The 16,193-nt window shown below is 45.7% G+C and overlaps 1 protein-coding gene across 1 annotated transcript in view; it reads left to right on the top strand.

Annotated features, from left to right (window-relative positions):
* The window catches only part of LOC126252230 (uncharacterized), a 596,261-nt gene that overhangs the window by 439,283 nt on the left and 140,785 nt on the right, over positions 1-16,193 (top strand). The window contains exon 20 of the mRNA XM_049953102.1: positions 4,725-4,990. Coding sequence (XP_049809059.1) covers positions 4,725-4,990 — 266 coding nt within the window. The remainder of the gene's footprint in view (positions 1-4,724; positions 4,991-16,193) is intronic.

Below are 16,193 nucleotides of genomic sequence, written 5' to 3'. Positions count from 1 at the left end.
AAGACGTTTCTCTGAAGACTAGGAGAAACCATAGAGTAAATATCTCTGGAGTGAGCACTCACATGCGCAGAACAAATTTTGTGTTGTAAACATACATTGCGGGCCTGGTCACGTGATCTCGGGACGTCGTGTGTTTGTTCGTATAGCGCCCTGTATATTTAGAATATCACTACACCCCTAGTACAGATGGATTCTTTTCGTACGTGTCGTGGATTATTTATATATGTTGCGAAGACATTTTAACAGTATCCATTTGATACCGGGAATAAACCAGCTACGTAACTTTTAAGGGCAAGTGATATTACATTCAGCTTCTTTGCGATAGGTGTCATAGTTCAGATGCACTCGGTTTTTGGTAGTTTTTGGTATGATACCGCACTTTATAGTATTACAGAGCCTGAAGTACATCTTTGCAGTGATAGTCCTGCAAAACGACTTGACAGTACGTTAGTACTTTCGCAAGTGTCCGAAATACACCGAATTTACCACACATTAGCGATTATATCCCTGCTAATTCGTCCTTTTTTCTTGTATTTCTGCGTATTTATTTTCTCGTTTTTGCGACCTAAAGCACAATTTTTCTTACTGGTGGCACTTTGAGGTATTTATTTAACGCATTTTAAGTACTTGCTCCCAGTTCATTAAATAAATAGTAGGCGGAGTAATCTATATACATAATTGACAAGTCACTGATAAATGCATGGAGGGTAGTATTTACTGAAACAACTAACCTTTCCCTTTCCTGTTCCACTAGCAAATTTACGAGAGGAAGCGATTGTTTGTAAGCTTTTGTACGAGCCGTAATATCTATTATATAGTCTTAAAATCGTAGAAAAATAGGTCTACAGAATCAAGTCTTAATTATAATGCGTCTCGAAATTTTTAAACGTATACAGTGTCTCTTACTGAAATGAAAAATATAATTAGAGCTATATGGAATGTACCCATGAAAAGTTACTATCCCTCCTTTCACATATTTTTGTTTCCATCCGTAGTAACAACGTAATTCACCATCGCTATTACACTATCAACAAACGGTGAAACACAACAAAAACTCTTGGTATTATAAACTTCAAACGCTGCAGAAAGCACACAGGCACAGCGAAGTCCCGAGATCACGTGACAATCCTGGTTTAATGTTGACAACATGCGCAGAACGCAATGCTCACTCCAGAGATATTTACTCTATGGGAGAAACCTGTGGTATCAGCATGATGGCTCTCCTTCCCATGGTGTACGAAGTACTACAGCATGTCTTCATGAGTTGTTTGCAAATGGTTGGATTGGACGCAGAAGACATATACCTTGACCGGCCTGTTTCCCGGATTTGACGCCTGCAGACTTTTTCTGTGAGGAAACTTGAAAGACGCTGTTTACAAGGTCATACCAACCACATCCGATGATATGCAACGACGTATTACTGCAGCCTGCTCGGACATCTCCTCTGAAATGCTATCACGTGTGCAGCATGTAACACGCCCGGGGGTACAAATGGGTGGGATACCTTTAAACTGGTTATCGTTTCGACCGTGCGCCCTGTCCACACCACGTACCTGATAATCCCGCGGCGGTCGTACTGTTCTGCTCCATACTGCTCCTGGCTTGCCTGAAATTATCTATCGAAATATCGTCCGCTCCGGTAGCTGAGTGGTCAGCGTGACAGACTGTCAATCCTAAGGGCCCGGGTTCGATTCCCGGCTGGGTCGGAAATTTTCCCGCTCAGGGACTGGGTGTTGTGTTGTCCTAATCATTATCATTTCATCCCCATCGACACGCAGGTCGCCGAAGTGGCGTCAAATCATAAGACCTGCACCAGGCGAACGGTCTACCCGACGGGAGGCCCTAGCCACACGACATTTCCATCTATCGAAATATGCAAGCGAGCTAGGGGAGCCACTCAACATTAAATCACAACTCTGTTTTACGTCTGGTATGAACAACTATATTCTGAGACGCTAAAAGAAAGTCGCAGGTTGCACTGTTTATACTCTAAGTCCCAATTAACAATCTTGATGATTATCTGTCCACAATATCACTTGGACGAGCGTACGCGTACCGAACACGGCGCGGATGATTGTTGATGATGCGAAAGCCGAGTAATCGAACGAAAGTTCTTACACTCGCCACACATACACATATTTCTTTTGATACCAGTCCTCCTTGACACCAGTAATGACGTAACACTGTCCGTAAAGTTAATTTTTCAGTTCTCAGTTCTCACTTGTACGAGCGTGCGCGTAACCGTCGTGGCATGCCTGACTGTTGATAATGCGGAAACTCGATGACCGAACGCAGGTTCTCACGCTCGCTACAAGACACTGGCACTTGGTTGCACTCTTTTATGGTAATTAATATTTGCTGATTCGCATTAGTTCATTCTGAGAAACCGAACACGGCGTGTATGATTGATACTGTACGGTACGACACGCAACGAGAGGATACACAAATACGTTATCAGCAGCACTGCTCATTTTTAAATTACTTCTTGACGCACTTTCCTCTGAATCATTTACTTATTTTATCACTTTACTGTAACAGCACTTGTAGCAACATTTCAACTTCCATATTAACAATGCCTCAATATGCAAGGCTACACACTACACAACATAACATTTCCGTGTCCCGCGCTCGACTCGACAGACGCGGCTGCCCGCAAAGATACTCCACAACTACGAGTAAGCCAGCGATATGACAGTACGCTTGCAAGCAGTCGTTCCATACCGTATGGGAAGCGTGTATCGCCGCTGCCGGTGGCCATTTTGAGCACAAACTGTGATGGTAAATTGCCTCTTTACTGGCCAGTATGCACTTATGTTGTTCTTTAACGTGGCAACTTTTCAAATTCGGTATCTCGTAAATGACTCGCACTAGAATTCTGCAACGAACACTGCTGATATTCTAGTCACCCTACTTTTAGTCTGTTAACTTCAATAGGCTTTGATCCACTGTAAAAGTGTATGTTTGTACAAACAGTACACTTTCTAAGTATTATTAGAAACTGTTGATTGACTAACAGTACGAGCCCCTGATCACCAATCCATTCTGCGAAAACTCTACATCAACAGCAGGTCCATCTCTCCAAGACTTGCGCTGCAGCTTTTAGGTGATTCACCCTCTATGCCTTTGTAAATCCGGATGGTTCTTTTGAAAATCGCACATGTTGGTTAAAATTTATGTTTCTGTCTTCATTCATTCAGAAGATGTACAGGGTGAAAAGTATTTAAACCGACAAACTCTGAGGGGTTGTAGGGGACATCAAAACAAATATTTTTCGCTAATGCCACTTTTTCTCATGAGGATTATTTAGACAGGTGGAGGCCGTATTACGCTCTTTAGTTGTAGGCAACTGCTGTCCACCAGTGTAGTAGTGCATTGTCTCTGTTTACTAATGGAGCGATACACCTGGAGTGAGTACACTGATATGGTTGGTGCGTACTACGTAGCGCACCACAACGGACGAGCTGCACGGAGGGTTCATCAACAACAATATCCTAATCGCCGTATCCCGCATCATACGACCTTTGCTGCTGTGTACCAACGTCTGCGTGAGACCGGGTCATTTAGCAGATTACCTGTACAGGGACGCCGTCGCACGGTAAGAACGCTGCAATTTGAGGAAGTTGTCTTGCAGCATGTGGAACGGGATCGATCAATCAGCACTCGTGCAATTGCACGTAACATGGGGACGAATCAGACGAATGTAAGAACAGTCCTTCGAGAGCAACTGTTACGTCCATTTCACTTCCAGCGTGTCCACAACCTGGAACCAGTTGATTATCCACCCAGAGCATTGCCAGAATTGCTGGAAGACATCTCGCTCCCTACAACGCATGTGGTTCCAACATGACGGGGAGCCGGCACATTTCAGTCGTCGTGTGCGTCGACTCCTGGATCGACAGTTCCCAGAAACGTGGATTGGCAGAAGTGATCCTGTACCATGGCCTGCTCGATCCCCAGATATGTCCCCTCTGGACTGTTTTGTGTGGAGAGAAATGCGCAACCTTGTTTATGCAACTCCTGTTGCATCAGAAGAGGATCTGATTGCCCAGATAGTAGCAGCAGCAGGAAGAATTCGGGATACTCGTGGGGTTTTTGCCCGTGTCAGACAGAACGTGATCCGACGGTGTAACCTTTGTTTATGTGTCAATGGAGGCGTTTTTGAAAATCTACTGTAATTGAAATTGGGTTGTGTTAATGTGTTGTCTCTTGGTCATAAAAAAATGGAAAAGTGTTTGTTGGTTTAATTAATTTGCCGCCAGAGAAATCTTCCTCTACCGGTTTAAATACTCCTCATAGGAAAAACTGACATTAGAGAAAAATATTCGTTTTGATGTCCCCTACAACCTCCCAGAGTTTGTCGGTTTAAATACTTTTCACCCTGTAGCTTTTGAAACTGTAGGAATCTTTCTGAAACGCCCTATACATTCGTATACCCTTTCCCGTCAATAAAATGACTGGAGTATATGTCCAGCACTACGTTTTTCAGCAAGTGTGCTTATCCCAATTAGATTTCATACATTAGATTTGTAGAATCTGAAGAACCACGAATGCCTCCTTCAGTCGTACAAGACAAGAAACTGAAGCACCGACACTGCCAGATGTCTGGTTCTCTGCTATAGAAGTGAAATATTTAAAGATTAATAGACTACATTCTTCTACACAGAGTAGGTGGCAGAGTAGTTGTATGGTTGTGTGAGTGAGCCTGACGTATCTTCGATTTCCAGGAACGCCTTCGCCTCGTAAGAAGCGCAACAATTCGACGCCGACCAAGAAGAACGCGGCGGAGAAGAAGCAGATCCTGCAGCAGCTGATCAACCAGCAACCGTCCCGCAAGGTGAGCATCGGGGAGCTCATCCAGCTGAGCGAGCGCAAAGCCCAGGAGCAGCAGCTGCAGCAGCACGCGGGCGCCAGGGAGGCCGAAACCGCCTTCGGCAGCGCGGAGGGCACCCCTGACTCCGGCGCCATCATGGACGCCAAGCTGGAGAAGAAGGTGAGCGCTCCTGCAGCCGCTCCTATAGTCCTAGTCCTGGTAGCCACCAGAATAAGAACCGTAAAAGTACGGAACATTTTTTTTTCTTTATTGAATTTCAATTCCCCCCGAAGGGGGCGGGCTGGCAGCAGCTTAGTATGCCGCTCTTCAGCCTACAGACTTTGTTAAAAAGATGAAGAGAATAAATAATAAAAACAGGCGATAAAATCGGAGACTTAAAGAGTAACTTGGCGAAAAAAAATCGTGGAACTTAAAACAAAGAACAGAGGGATGATAAAATACATACGAAGCAGACAGGTAAATCAATATACAGACAATTAAAAAACACGGCGACAGTCTGGTTTCTGTTCGCAAAAGATATAAAATTCACACCTAGCGACAGCATGGTTTCTGTTCGCAACACGAGAAAGACGAACAACACTGAACAATCACTGAAACACTGCACTAAAAAGTTGGCAAAGGTGACATACCACAGCCGAGAGCAGGTGGGGGGAAACCTGGACAGATGATGGGAAAATAAAAAAGGGGGGAAGGAGATGAAAAGCGAAGGAGGGAGGCGGGGAAGGAGCCGATGGAGGATGAGGATTCATAAGAGGGGTGAGGGGTGCTGGGCAGATGCGACAGGGAGTGGGGAAGGCAGAGGAGGGAAATACAAAAGGACTCGGGGGGGGGGGGGGGAGAAGGGAGGTAGGGAGAGGTCTGGTGGGGAGAAAAGAGGATGGAAGAGGGGGAAGAGGGAGCCCAGGGAAAGGATGGAGGAACGGAGGGGGGGAATCAGAGTTGATAGGAGGGATAGATGGAGGGAGAGAGGGCATCATCTGGGAGGGGGAGTTGATGGAAGCCACCTTGAGAAAGGAGATGAAGGGTGTAGAGATGGAGGGTAGGGGGGACACAACAGTGAATGCGTGGCAAGGGTAGGGATGGGAGAGGAGAGGAGCAACCAGGGGGTGAGGGGGATCAAGACGGCGGGAGGTGTAGAGTATGCGGATATGTTTGAGGAACAGGAGCAGATGGGGGAAAGGAATGAGGTCATAGAGGACCCACGTGGGGGACGGGAGGCGTATACAGAAGGCGAGGCAGAGTGCATGACGCTCAAGGATCTGGAGGGACTTATAGAATTGGGGGGGGGGGGGCAGATATCCAGGTGGGACTGGCATAACAGAGGATGGGATGGATTAAGAATTTGTAGGTGTGGAGGATGGAAGACGGGTGCAACCCCTATGTCCGGCCAGAGAGGAGTTTGAGGAGTCGGAGGCGGTTGTGGGCTTTGGATTGGATGGAGCGGAGATGAGGGATCCAGGTGAGGTGACGGTCAATGGTGAAGCCAAGATAGGTGAGGGTGGGGGTGAGGCGGACAGGACAGGCGCAGACAGTAAAGGAGAAATCCAGGTGCCGGAAGGAGCGAGTGGTACGACCTACGTACGGAACAAATTTTGTATCGTGTTATATTGTCACTAGACATACCTTTTACATACGAGGTGTGACAATAATGAGACTTATTTTCTTTGCAAGATGTGGCAGCCCTGCAGGTTTGCATAGGCACAATATCTTTGACCTTGGTCTATATACTGGCTTTAGTCCAAGCCACAGAACAACAAGAAAAGAGATGTGCAACTCCCGTGTTAAAAGAGGGCATCACTGACCGATAGCAGCGCCTCTTGTGGTATGGAGATAAACTAAAAAAGGATAAACATTGCGGGTTGCATCCCTCTTAGCTTATGTACACTGCTTTTTTTTGTTTTTTTTTGTTTTAATTTTCTTATCTCAGTTTTCTGGGCGTGCTATGTAATTATTTTTGCTAGCATTATAATAAAATAATTTAAACACAGCTATAGCACACTGCAATACAGCAGTGACAACCTATTATTCACGAATATTTGTAGTCCAATTTAGCCACAACAATTTTATTTAGCTTCAGCTATTTAAGCTACAAGCTTGTTTCGACTTACTGTCAGTTTCAAGTGTTGCGTCTAGTTTTTAAGACGCACAAAACATCCTGGAGCTCTTATGTGTCGATAGAAATCAATACAAGTGTGTCAGTTTACAAGTCTATTCTTGACGTTTGCGTCTGACAGTCGCTGCTTCTATGATCTTTTCTTGAGCAGCAACTGTCAGGCGCAAACATCAAGAATAGACTTGCAAACTGACACGCTTATATTGATTTCTATCAACATATAAGAGCTCCAGGACGTTTTGTGCGTTACAATAACTAGACGCAACACTTGAAACTGACAGTAAGTCGAAACAAGCTTGTAGGTTAAATAACTGTCACAAGCTAAATAAAAATTGTTGCATATAAATTGGACCACAAATATTCCTGAATAATGTCATACTTTGACATCTTATAAGTTGTGGGGTCAAAAGAAGAAAGAAACTATTATTAAGAGAATAATCGGCAGTTAAGGAGGTTCAATTAAGAAATCTTTGTCACAGTGCTAATGAATGAAGAACTCTAAAATTTGTTACAACTATGTTTCAGGACTGTAATTTCTGAGTAATTGCCCAGGAAATTTCTTGAAAAAGTTCCTACATCTTACAACTGTAAACGCTTCAACACAAAAAAGAAGACATCAACATTAAGTACCAAAAATAGGAAAGGTGGATAAAAACAGTGAAATGAAAACAGAACTTACTTTTTATTTTCTAAGCACACAATAAAAATTTCACTATGAGCAACAGTTTCACCTGATTTACTACTGATATTAACAATTTCACATGGAACACCTGCCACATATTTTGGAAACTCACCCCTGTTTAGCCTATGCCTACTTTTATTCATAAAATCTTCCTCGAAAAAATGATCTTCACAAACAAAATAAGTAGCATAATTCACATCAGGTCACAGTTTACAAACACTTTTCCGCTTCAGAAGCAATCCTTGAAGTAGTTTTGGAAACCTGTTGAAATGCTTGTTCCTAACTTTCTCAGTTGAACCGACGTAATATCAAGATGAACAGCCAGGGAATTTACAGGAGTATTTCTATGTCAATTTGTTGTGTTGAATATTCTGAAAAACATAAAATTCTTCATCAAATAAAACTACTACTGGCATATCAAAGTTATTTAAGTAAGCAAACAGAAATCACACAGCTTCATTCACGACAGAAGAGAATACATTTCATTTATGCGCTACGAGATTATTTACTGAAAATTAAATGTCTTACCTTAGGATTAATTGCGGACATTTTTTCTGCAGGAAATCTCTTCAGTTCCACAGTGAAATTTATGAAATTTAAAGTAATAAACCTGTTTATAATGAAGATGAATAGTATGTAAATATGAAACATATACAAATACGACTGTAACCATGGACTTCAGTACAGAGCAAGACGATATAATATCAATAACCGCCATTGGACAATTCTCATTGGCCAATTGCAGCTTCGTTTGACCCATAGAGCCTCTAGTGGTCTGGAAGGAACTACCTGGCTTGTTGCCTCTTCTCCCATATAGCTTTCACCCCTGCGCTCCAAGCGACACATCTATGCAACTGCTCAGTCGTGAGTTGTGCTGTAATAAGTTAACACGTGTTTGTCTCTCGTCACGGAAATGGAACCGCATAATATTGCGCAACGGTAAGCCACTTCTTTTTGCGTTAAATGTGGTGAAAACGCGACGACAACTTCCGGTAAGCTTCAGAAGGCTTTAGGAGAGGAGGTTATGTCAAAAGCTCAAGTTTTCCGTTGGCATAAAATTTTTAGTGAAGGCAGATCAAATATTGAAGATGAAGACCGCAGTGGACGACCATCAACCTCACGGACGGATGTCAACTTGGCCAGGGTGTGTGAACTCCTCCGATTTGATCGAAAATTATCCGTGAAAATGATTGTAGAAGAACTGAACATCAATCGAGAAACAGTTCATCCAATAATAACAGAAGATCTTGGTATGAGAAAGATTTGTGCAAAAAGTTCCCAAAAGTCTCACACCACAATAGCGAGAAACATGGAAAAATGTGACAGCCGATCTGTTAGAGCAAATGGAAATCAATCCATAATTGTTGAGCCGTATTATCACTGGTGATGAAAGTTGGTTTTTTCAGTACGATCCAGAGACAAAACGCCAAAGTTCGCAATGGTGCTCAAAGGGATCACCCAGACCAAAAAAAAGCTCTCGTGTCAAAGAAAAAAGTGAAATGCATGCTTGTGCGCTTCTTTGATTTCAAGGGAATTGTTCATAAAGAGTGGGTGCCTCCTGGACAAACAGTTAACCAATATTACTACAAAGAAATTTTAGAAAGACTTCGTAAAAGAGTTCTTCGTGTCGGTGCCAACATTGCTGATAATTGGACTCTGCATCACGATAATGCGCCATCCCATACTGCTTTGTCAGTACAGCAATTTTTAACCTCAAAACAAATTTCAGTTCTCCCACAGCCTCCTTATTCACCAGATATCGCTCCGTGCGACTTCTTTTATTTCCAAGAGTCAAAACGGCGGTCAAGGGACACCATTTTCAAACAATACAAGTTGTCCAAGAAGCTGTGACGAGGGTCTTGGAGGATATTACAGAAGATGAGTTCCAGAAACGTTACCATCAATGGCAGAAGCGCTGGAAAAAGTGTGTGCAATCAGAAGGGAACTTCTGTGAAGGAGACAACACTAAACTTGACTAAAACGATAAGCAACATTTTTTTCACATCAGCCTCATTACTTTACTGTCGCACCTCGTAGTACGCGTATTCGTTACTCGTTACTGGACCACATCTTCGTTTTATTGTGTACAGCGTGTTTCAGAAGTACACCGAGAACCTTTGACGAGATGTAGAAGGTGTCTTCAGGAAGAAGATGAGGATAGGAACCCGTGTGCAGAAACGTCTTCCAAAAACGCTACAGACTGTCGAAGTTACAGGCGCCAGTACCTGTACATGTCTATACACACAGGGTGATCCCGTGATAATGGGGAATAATAAATATGACAGTCTGATATAAGTGACCCAGATGCGGAAACTACCGAGTCGAAGTTATAAGCGAAAATCTTTCTGATACCTCCGACAGTGGAATACATGTGCAGGTGCAGTTATCGCTAATATTGTAGGGTAGGCAACTTACAGAGGTGACCCAGAGCAAGGAAAATAATATCTAGTTAACATGTGCTCTAAAATGCGTACCTTAAGAGCTATGAGCCCTCTTTCAATAGAGGAGATGTGTTTCACGATAGCGAAGATGAACAAGTGCTCATAGTTCCTCAGGTATGCATTTTAGAGTGATTACGAGACTTTTTTTGTTTTTGTTTTGGTCCATAATGCCAACTCTGAAAGTTTCCTACACTCAAATCTTAGAAATAACAGCACCGTTACATGTATTCCATTGTCAGAGGTTGTTGTCGTAGTTGTTGTGGTCTTCAGTCCTGAGACTGGTTTGATGCAGCTCTCCATGCTACTCTATCCTGTGCAAGCTTCTTCATCTCCCAGTACCTACTGCAGCCTACATCCTTCTGAATCTACTTAGTGTATTCATCTCTTGGTCTCCCTCTACGATTTTTACCCTCCACGCTGCCCTCCAATACTAAATTTGTGATCCCTTGATGCCTCAGAACATGTCCTACCAACCGATCCCTTCTTCTAGTCAAGTTGTGCAACAAGCTCCTCTTCTCCCCAATTCTATTCAATAGCTCCTCATTAGTTATGTGATCTACCCATCTAATCTTCAGCATTCTTCTGTAGCACCACATTTCGAAAGCTTTTATTCTCCTCTTGTCTAAACTATTTATCGTCCACGTTTCACTTCGTACAGCTGCATGCCCTCGGGAAAAATTACGGCTGTAGTTTCCCCTTGCTCTCTGTTGTGGCGTAACAAGCTAGTCACGCCACACTGAGGAGGAAGCCGAAAGGCACGCGTACACACACGCCGACTGGCGTCAAGTCTGGAACAGGATACGTATTGAATACTATAAAGAAAATACGTATCTTTGGAATATACTTAACTTTTAATGCTTCCTTTGGTACATCTCTCTTGACTATACAAATGAGACTCGTAAGATACATGCACTGTTACAATTGGCGCCTTGCTAAGTCGTAGCCATTAACTTAGCTGAAGGCTATTCTGTCTCTCGGCAAATGAGAGCAAAGGCTTCGTCAGTATAGTCGCTAGCAACGTCGTCGTACAACTGGGGCGAGTTCTCGTACGTCTCTCGAGACCTGCCCTGTGTGGTGGCGCTCGGTCTGCGATCACACAGTGGCGACACGCGGGTCCGACATATACTAATGGACCGCGGCCGATTTAAGCTACCACCTAGCAAGTGTGGTGTCTGGCAGTGACACCACATTCCTCCCCCGCAAATCGGCGAACGGTCGTGTTATAAGGCTTCCGCCCGCCGTGGGGAGGACCCCATGTTGACGTATGCGATGAGGTGGGGAGCCTAACAACAGGCGAGGCTGTGCCACCCGCACCCGGCCATTCGGTCCGAGGGGAGCTAGGAAACGCCTGAAAACCTAGTCCAGGGTGCACGTCAACATGCGGAGTATGCGCCCGTAGAGAGACAGGAGGGGCCGAAGGGTCGACCTCCATTGCGTCGGGGTATCCGACGCGCGATGACGCCAGGCGGTCCGGAGCGGGCAAGAGTTCCATGGCGGAGGACAGCCGGTCACGGGAAGCGAGCGGCGGTGCGTGACCCAGGGAGGCGCCAGGCGGTTGCAGCGACGCGTCCCCTGCGGGCGGCGCCGGCGGGAGAACAGGCGGCGGCGGCGGCGCGTCGCCATGAGGCAAAATGGAAGGCAGTGTCGGTAACACCTGGGGATGAGGCGAACCAGTAGATGGGTCCCCAGGGCGCTGACCGGACGGCACCGTCGCTGAAAGCAGACGGGGAGCGGCAGAACCCAGGCGACGACAGAGGCGCAGCTGATTTAGATGCCGACGCACCTCACCAGAGGCCCCCAAAACCAAATACATCGCGCGGCCGAGGCAGCGAAGAATGCGCCCTGCGAGCCAACGCCGGGAACCGCGATAGTTGCGATAGAAAACAACGTCGCCAGGAGCAAAAGCAGTAGTCTGCCGCTGCACTGGAACCTGATGCGGTGGATGCAGCAAAGACATCAAGGTTCGATGAGGACGACCATGGAGCAACTCAGCTGGCGAGCGACGATCGCGGGGCTGAGAGCGATACGAGGACAAAAAGAGCAATAATGCGTCCTCCCGAGAATGCGATTCTTTCAACTTCAACATCTGTGACTTGAAAGTCCGGACCAATCGTTCAGCGGCACCGTTTGACTGAGGCGAAAACGGCGCGGATGTCAGATGTTGAATACCATTGGCCTTGCAGAATGACTGAAATTCTGCGGACATGAATTGTGGGCCATTGTCGGAAACAATAGTCCGGGGAAGACCTTCAATGCAAAAAATAGCGGACAACGCTTGGATGGTGGCAGATGACGTTGTGGAAGACATCCGGACAACAAAAGGAAAATTACTGAAGGAATCCACCACAGCCAACCATCGAGCATTCCAGAATGGACCAGCAAAATCGATGTGCAAGCGTTGCCAAGGGGAAGTAGCCGTCCGCCATGCAAAGAATTTCCGCGGCGGGGCGGATTGTTGTTCGGCACACGCCACGCAAGAAGCGCACATATTCGTAATCGCAGCATCGATTCCGAACCAAGTACAGTGCTGACGAGCAAGTTGTTTCGTGCGCACTATACCCCAATGTCCGTGGTGAACAAGCCGTAAGACAGAGGACTGTAACGAACGTGGGACCACGACTCTGGATTGATCATTATCCGAACGCAACAACAAAACACCACGTCGTACAAAAAGTCTCTCCTTGTGAGCAAAAAATCGGCGAACCAACGGATTCTCGATCCGTGACTTTGACAAGGGCCATTGCGTAGCAACAAAACGCAAAACAGTAGCAAGGACAGGGTCAGCAGCTGTGGCTGTAGCAACACGACGAAAATCAATCGGAAACGATTCGACCACGTCATCGGTTTCCGAATCAAGGAACATGCAAGCAAGTTCGGAAGAATCGAATGCGTTATCCTCAGCAACAGGCAAACGGGACAACGCATCAGCGTTTCCGTGCTTAGCAGTGGACCGATACAAGATATCGTAGCGGTACTGCGAGAGGAAAAGAGACCAGCGAATGAATTTCTGCGCTGTACGTGGAGGTACAGGCTTGTTCGGATGTAAAAGCGATGTCAAAGGTTTGTGGTCTGTGATGATGGTAAAGTGACGACCATACAAGAAATCATGGAACTTAGTAACACCAAACACGAGAGCTAAAGCTTCCTTCTCTATCTGGGAATAATTGCGTTGCGCAGACGAGAGCAATTTTGAAGCAAAGGCAATAGGACGATCATGCGATCCATCTTTGTGCGCAAGCACAGCACCGATCCCGAATTTCGATGCATCGACCATCAACAAAAGGGGTTTCTGGGGATCGAATGGCGTAAGGCAAGTATTTGAAAGCAACGCCGATTTCAACCGGCGAAAGGCGCGTTCGCATTCCGTCGTCCAGACGAACGGAACACCTTTACGGTGTAAGCGATGAAGCGGAGCTGAAATGGAAGAGGCATGGGGAACATATTTATGGTAGTAATTAATTTTTCACAACACACTCTGTAGCTGTTTCAAGTTCTGTGGCGAAGGCAACTCCTGTATGGCACGGAGGTGCTCCGGACTCGGATGTATTCCTTGGGCATTTATGACATGTCCCAGATATGGTAAGTCACGAGCAAAAAACACACATTTGTCCTTCCTCAAGCGAAGACCATTTTGTCACAAGACCTGAAATAACGTTCGTAGGTTTGCCAAATGTTCGGCTTCTGTCTTTCCGGAGATCACAATATCGTCCAGATAGTTCGCAGCAGTAGGGACCGACGCACAAACAGTTTGTAAATATTGCTGAAACAATGCAGGGGCGGATGCACACCCGAATGGCAGTCTTTTGAATCGGTACAATCCAAGATGCGTGTTAACCACCAGGACGCGCTGGGATTCTTCGTCCACTGGTATTTGCAAGTACGCATCTGCTAGGTCCAATTTCGAAAAGTATTTACCCGGGCACAGTTTATCAAAAAGATCTTCCGGGCGGGGCAAAGGAAAAGTTGCAGTCACAAGTTGTGGATTCACAGTTGCCTTGAAGTCCACGCAAAGTCTCAATTTTCCGGAAGGTTTTGGCAAAATTACTAAGGGTGAGGCCCAGAGAGAAGCCTGCACACGTTCAGTTACACCTTGAGATTCTAAATCGTTTAATGTTCTTGCGACCTCATCACGCAATGCGTGGGGAACATTGCGCGCTCTGAAAAATTTCGGTTGCGTGTCCACTTTGAGTTCCAAATGCGCTTCATAGCTCTTAGCGCAACCAAGGCCCGGTGCAAAAATGTCTGCAAATTCCTCACATAGATTAGAAACACTGGCGGAAGGCACAGTCTGATTCACTGAGAGGACCTGATTTACTATTGACAAGTTAAACAACTGAAATAAATCTAACCCAAACAAGTTCACTGCCGTAGAAGAACGAAGAACGTAAAATGACACAAGTTTTGTTTGTCCTTTGTATGTGGCAAGAAGGCTGCACTGTCCTATCACAGGTATCTGCTGTCCTAAATAACTATTGAGCTGAACAGTTGCGGCACGCAACGGAGGTTTGCCCAGTTGTTTGTACGTGTCTTGATTGAGCAATGAAACTGCAGCTCCGGTATCGAGCTGGAATGGTATCACTGTGCCTCCAAAGTCTAAGTCTACAAAAAGTTTATTGTCCTGCTGACGACAAGAGCGACTTTCACGTGCAATATGAACTGATACAGGTACAGAAGCACTTGCGACTTTACGGGATTTCCAGCGACGTCGACGCACACTTTTTGTGGGACGAACACAGTCACTGTGAGATAAAGTGGCACTGGACGGGGTGGAATTAACGACATGAATGTCCATTGGCGAAGGTCCACGAGCCTGATTGTCCCTGGTTCGATTCCGGCGTGAAGCAAAGGGCCTGGAATGGTTTTGATTGTCTGATCTTAGCTTTTTCTGGCAAACACTTTGAACATGTCCTTTCTTATGACAGTAAAAGCAAATAGCTTGGCGTGACGGGCAATTTTCACGCGAATCTCTAGTTGCACACCGCGGGCATGATTTGAGCACTGCCTTGGCATGCTTACGCGGCACACGTGTTTGCGAGCTAGGCTGCAGCTGCGCTGACGTGCGCGAGGGCCGTTTAGCGTCCCGTGCTGCGCGCCCGACGGGCCGGTCAATGCGACACACTGCTGGCGAAGTTTCAAATGATTCCTGAGCAAACTCAAGTGTGTCTTTCCTATCCAATATGTCTATCACTTGTTGAAGGGAGGGATTAACTAGTTTCAAAATCTGTTCCCGTATGCGAACATCAGAAACGTTCTGTGCTATTGCATCACGCACCATAGTATCTGAATACGGAAGTCCACATTCACATGCAAAATCACAATCCCTAGTAAGTCCTTGCAATGTTGCAACCCACTCCCTCTTAGTCTGACCGGCCGTACGTTTGGTACGAAAGAACGTATACCTTTTTGCAACTACATTAACTGTTTCTTTGAAATAGGCATCTAAAGCAGACAAAATTTCTTCGTAGGACAGAGTTGCTATGTCGCGTTGGGGAAACAATTTCACTATCACACGGTAGGTGGAGACACCGACACAAGAAAGCAAAAACGGCTGCCGCTCATTACCTTGAATTCTGTAGGCGGCCAGATGGAAGCCAAACTGGCGTGACCATTCTGGCCACGTTTCTTGCGTTGAATCAAAATTACGGAAGGATGGTGCAACGGCGTGTTGTGGCTGCGGTAGCGATGAAACGGCGGCGGCCGCATCGGGGTGCAGCGCACGTTGACCCTGGACGAGCTGTCCAAGGGCATCCAATAACGCCTGCGTCTGCTGATTCTGCAAGCGATAAAATTCGGACAGTACATCTGGAGAATGTGTCGAAGCCATGACAAAAATAATGCAGAGCAAAGCAAGTAGAAAGAACACGATCCTGTAATACTCGTCGTCAATCTGTTGTGGCGTAACAAGCTAGTCACGCCACACTGAGGAGGAAGCCGAAAGGCACGCGTACACACACGCCGACTGGCGTCAAGTCTGGAACAGGATACGTATTGAATACTATAAAGAAAATACGTATCTTTGGAATATACTTAACTTTTAATGCTTCCTTTGGTACATCTCTCTTGACTATACAAATGAGACTCGTAAGATACATGCACTGTTACAATTGGCGCCTTGCTAAGTCGTAG

The sequence above is a fragment of the Schistocerca nitens genome, chromosome 4 (assembly GCF_023898315.1).
Source record: "Schistocerca nitens isolate TAMUIC-IGC-003100 chromosome 4, iqSchNite1.1, whole genome shotgun sequence".
Lineage (NCBI taxonomy): Eukaryota > Metazoa > Arthropoda > Insecta > Orthoptera > Acrididae > Schistocerca > Schistocerca nitens.
Note: the sequence above shows the minus strand (reverse complement) of the source record. Positions and strands in the feature narration are given on the sequence as shown.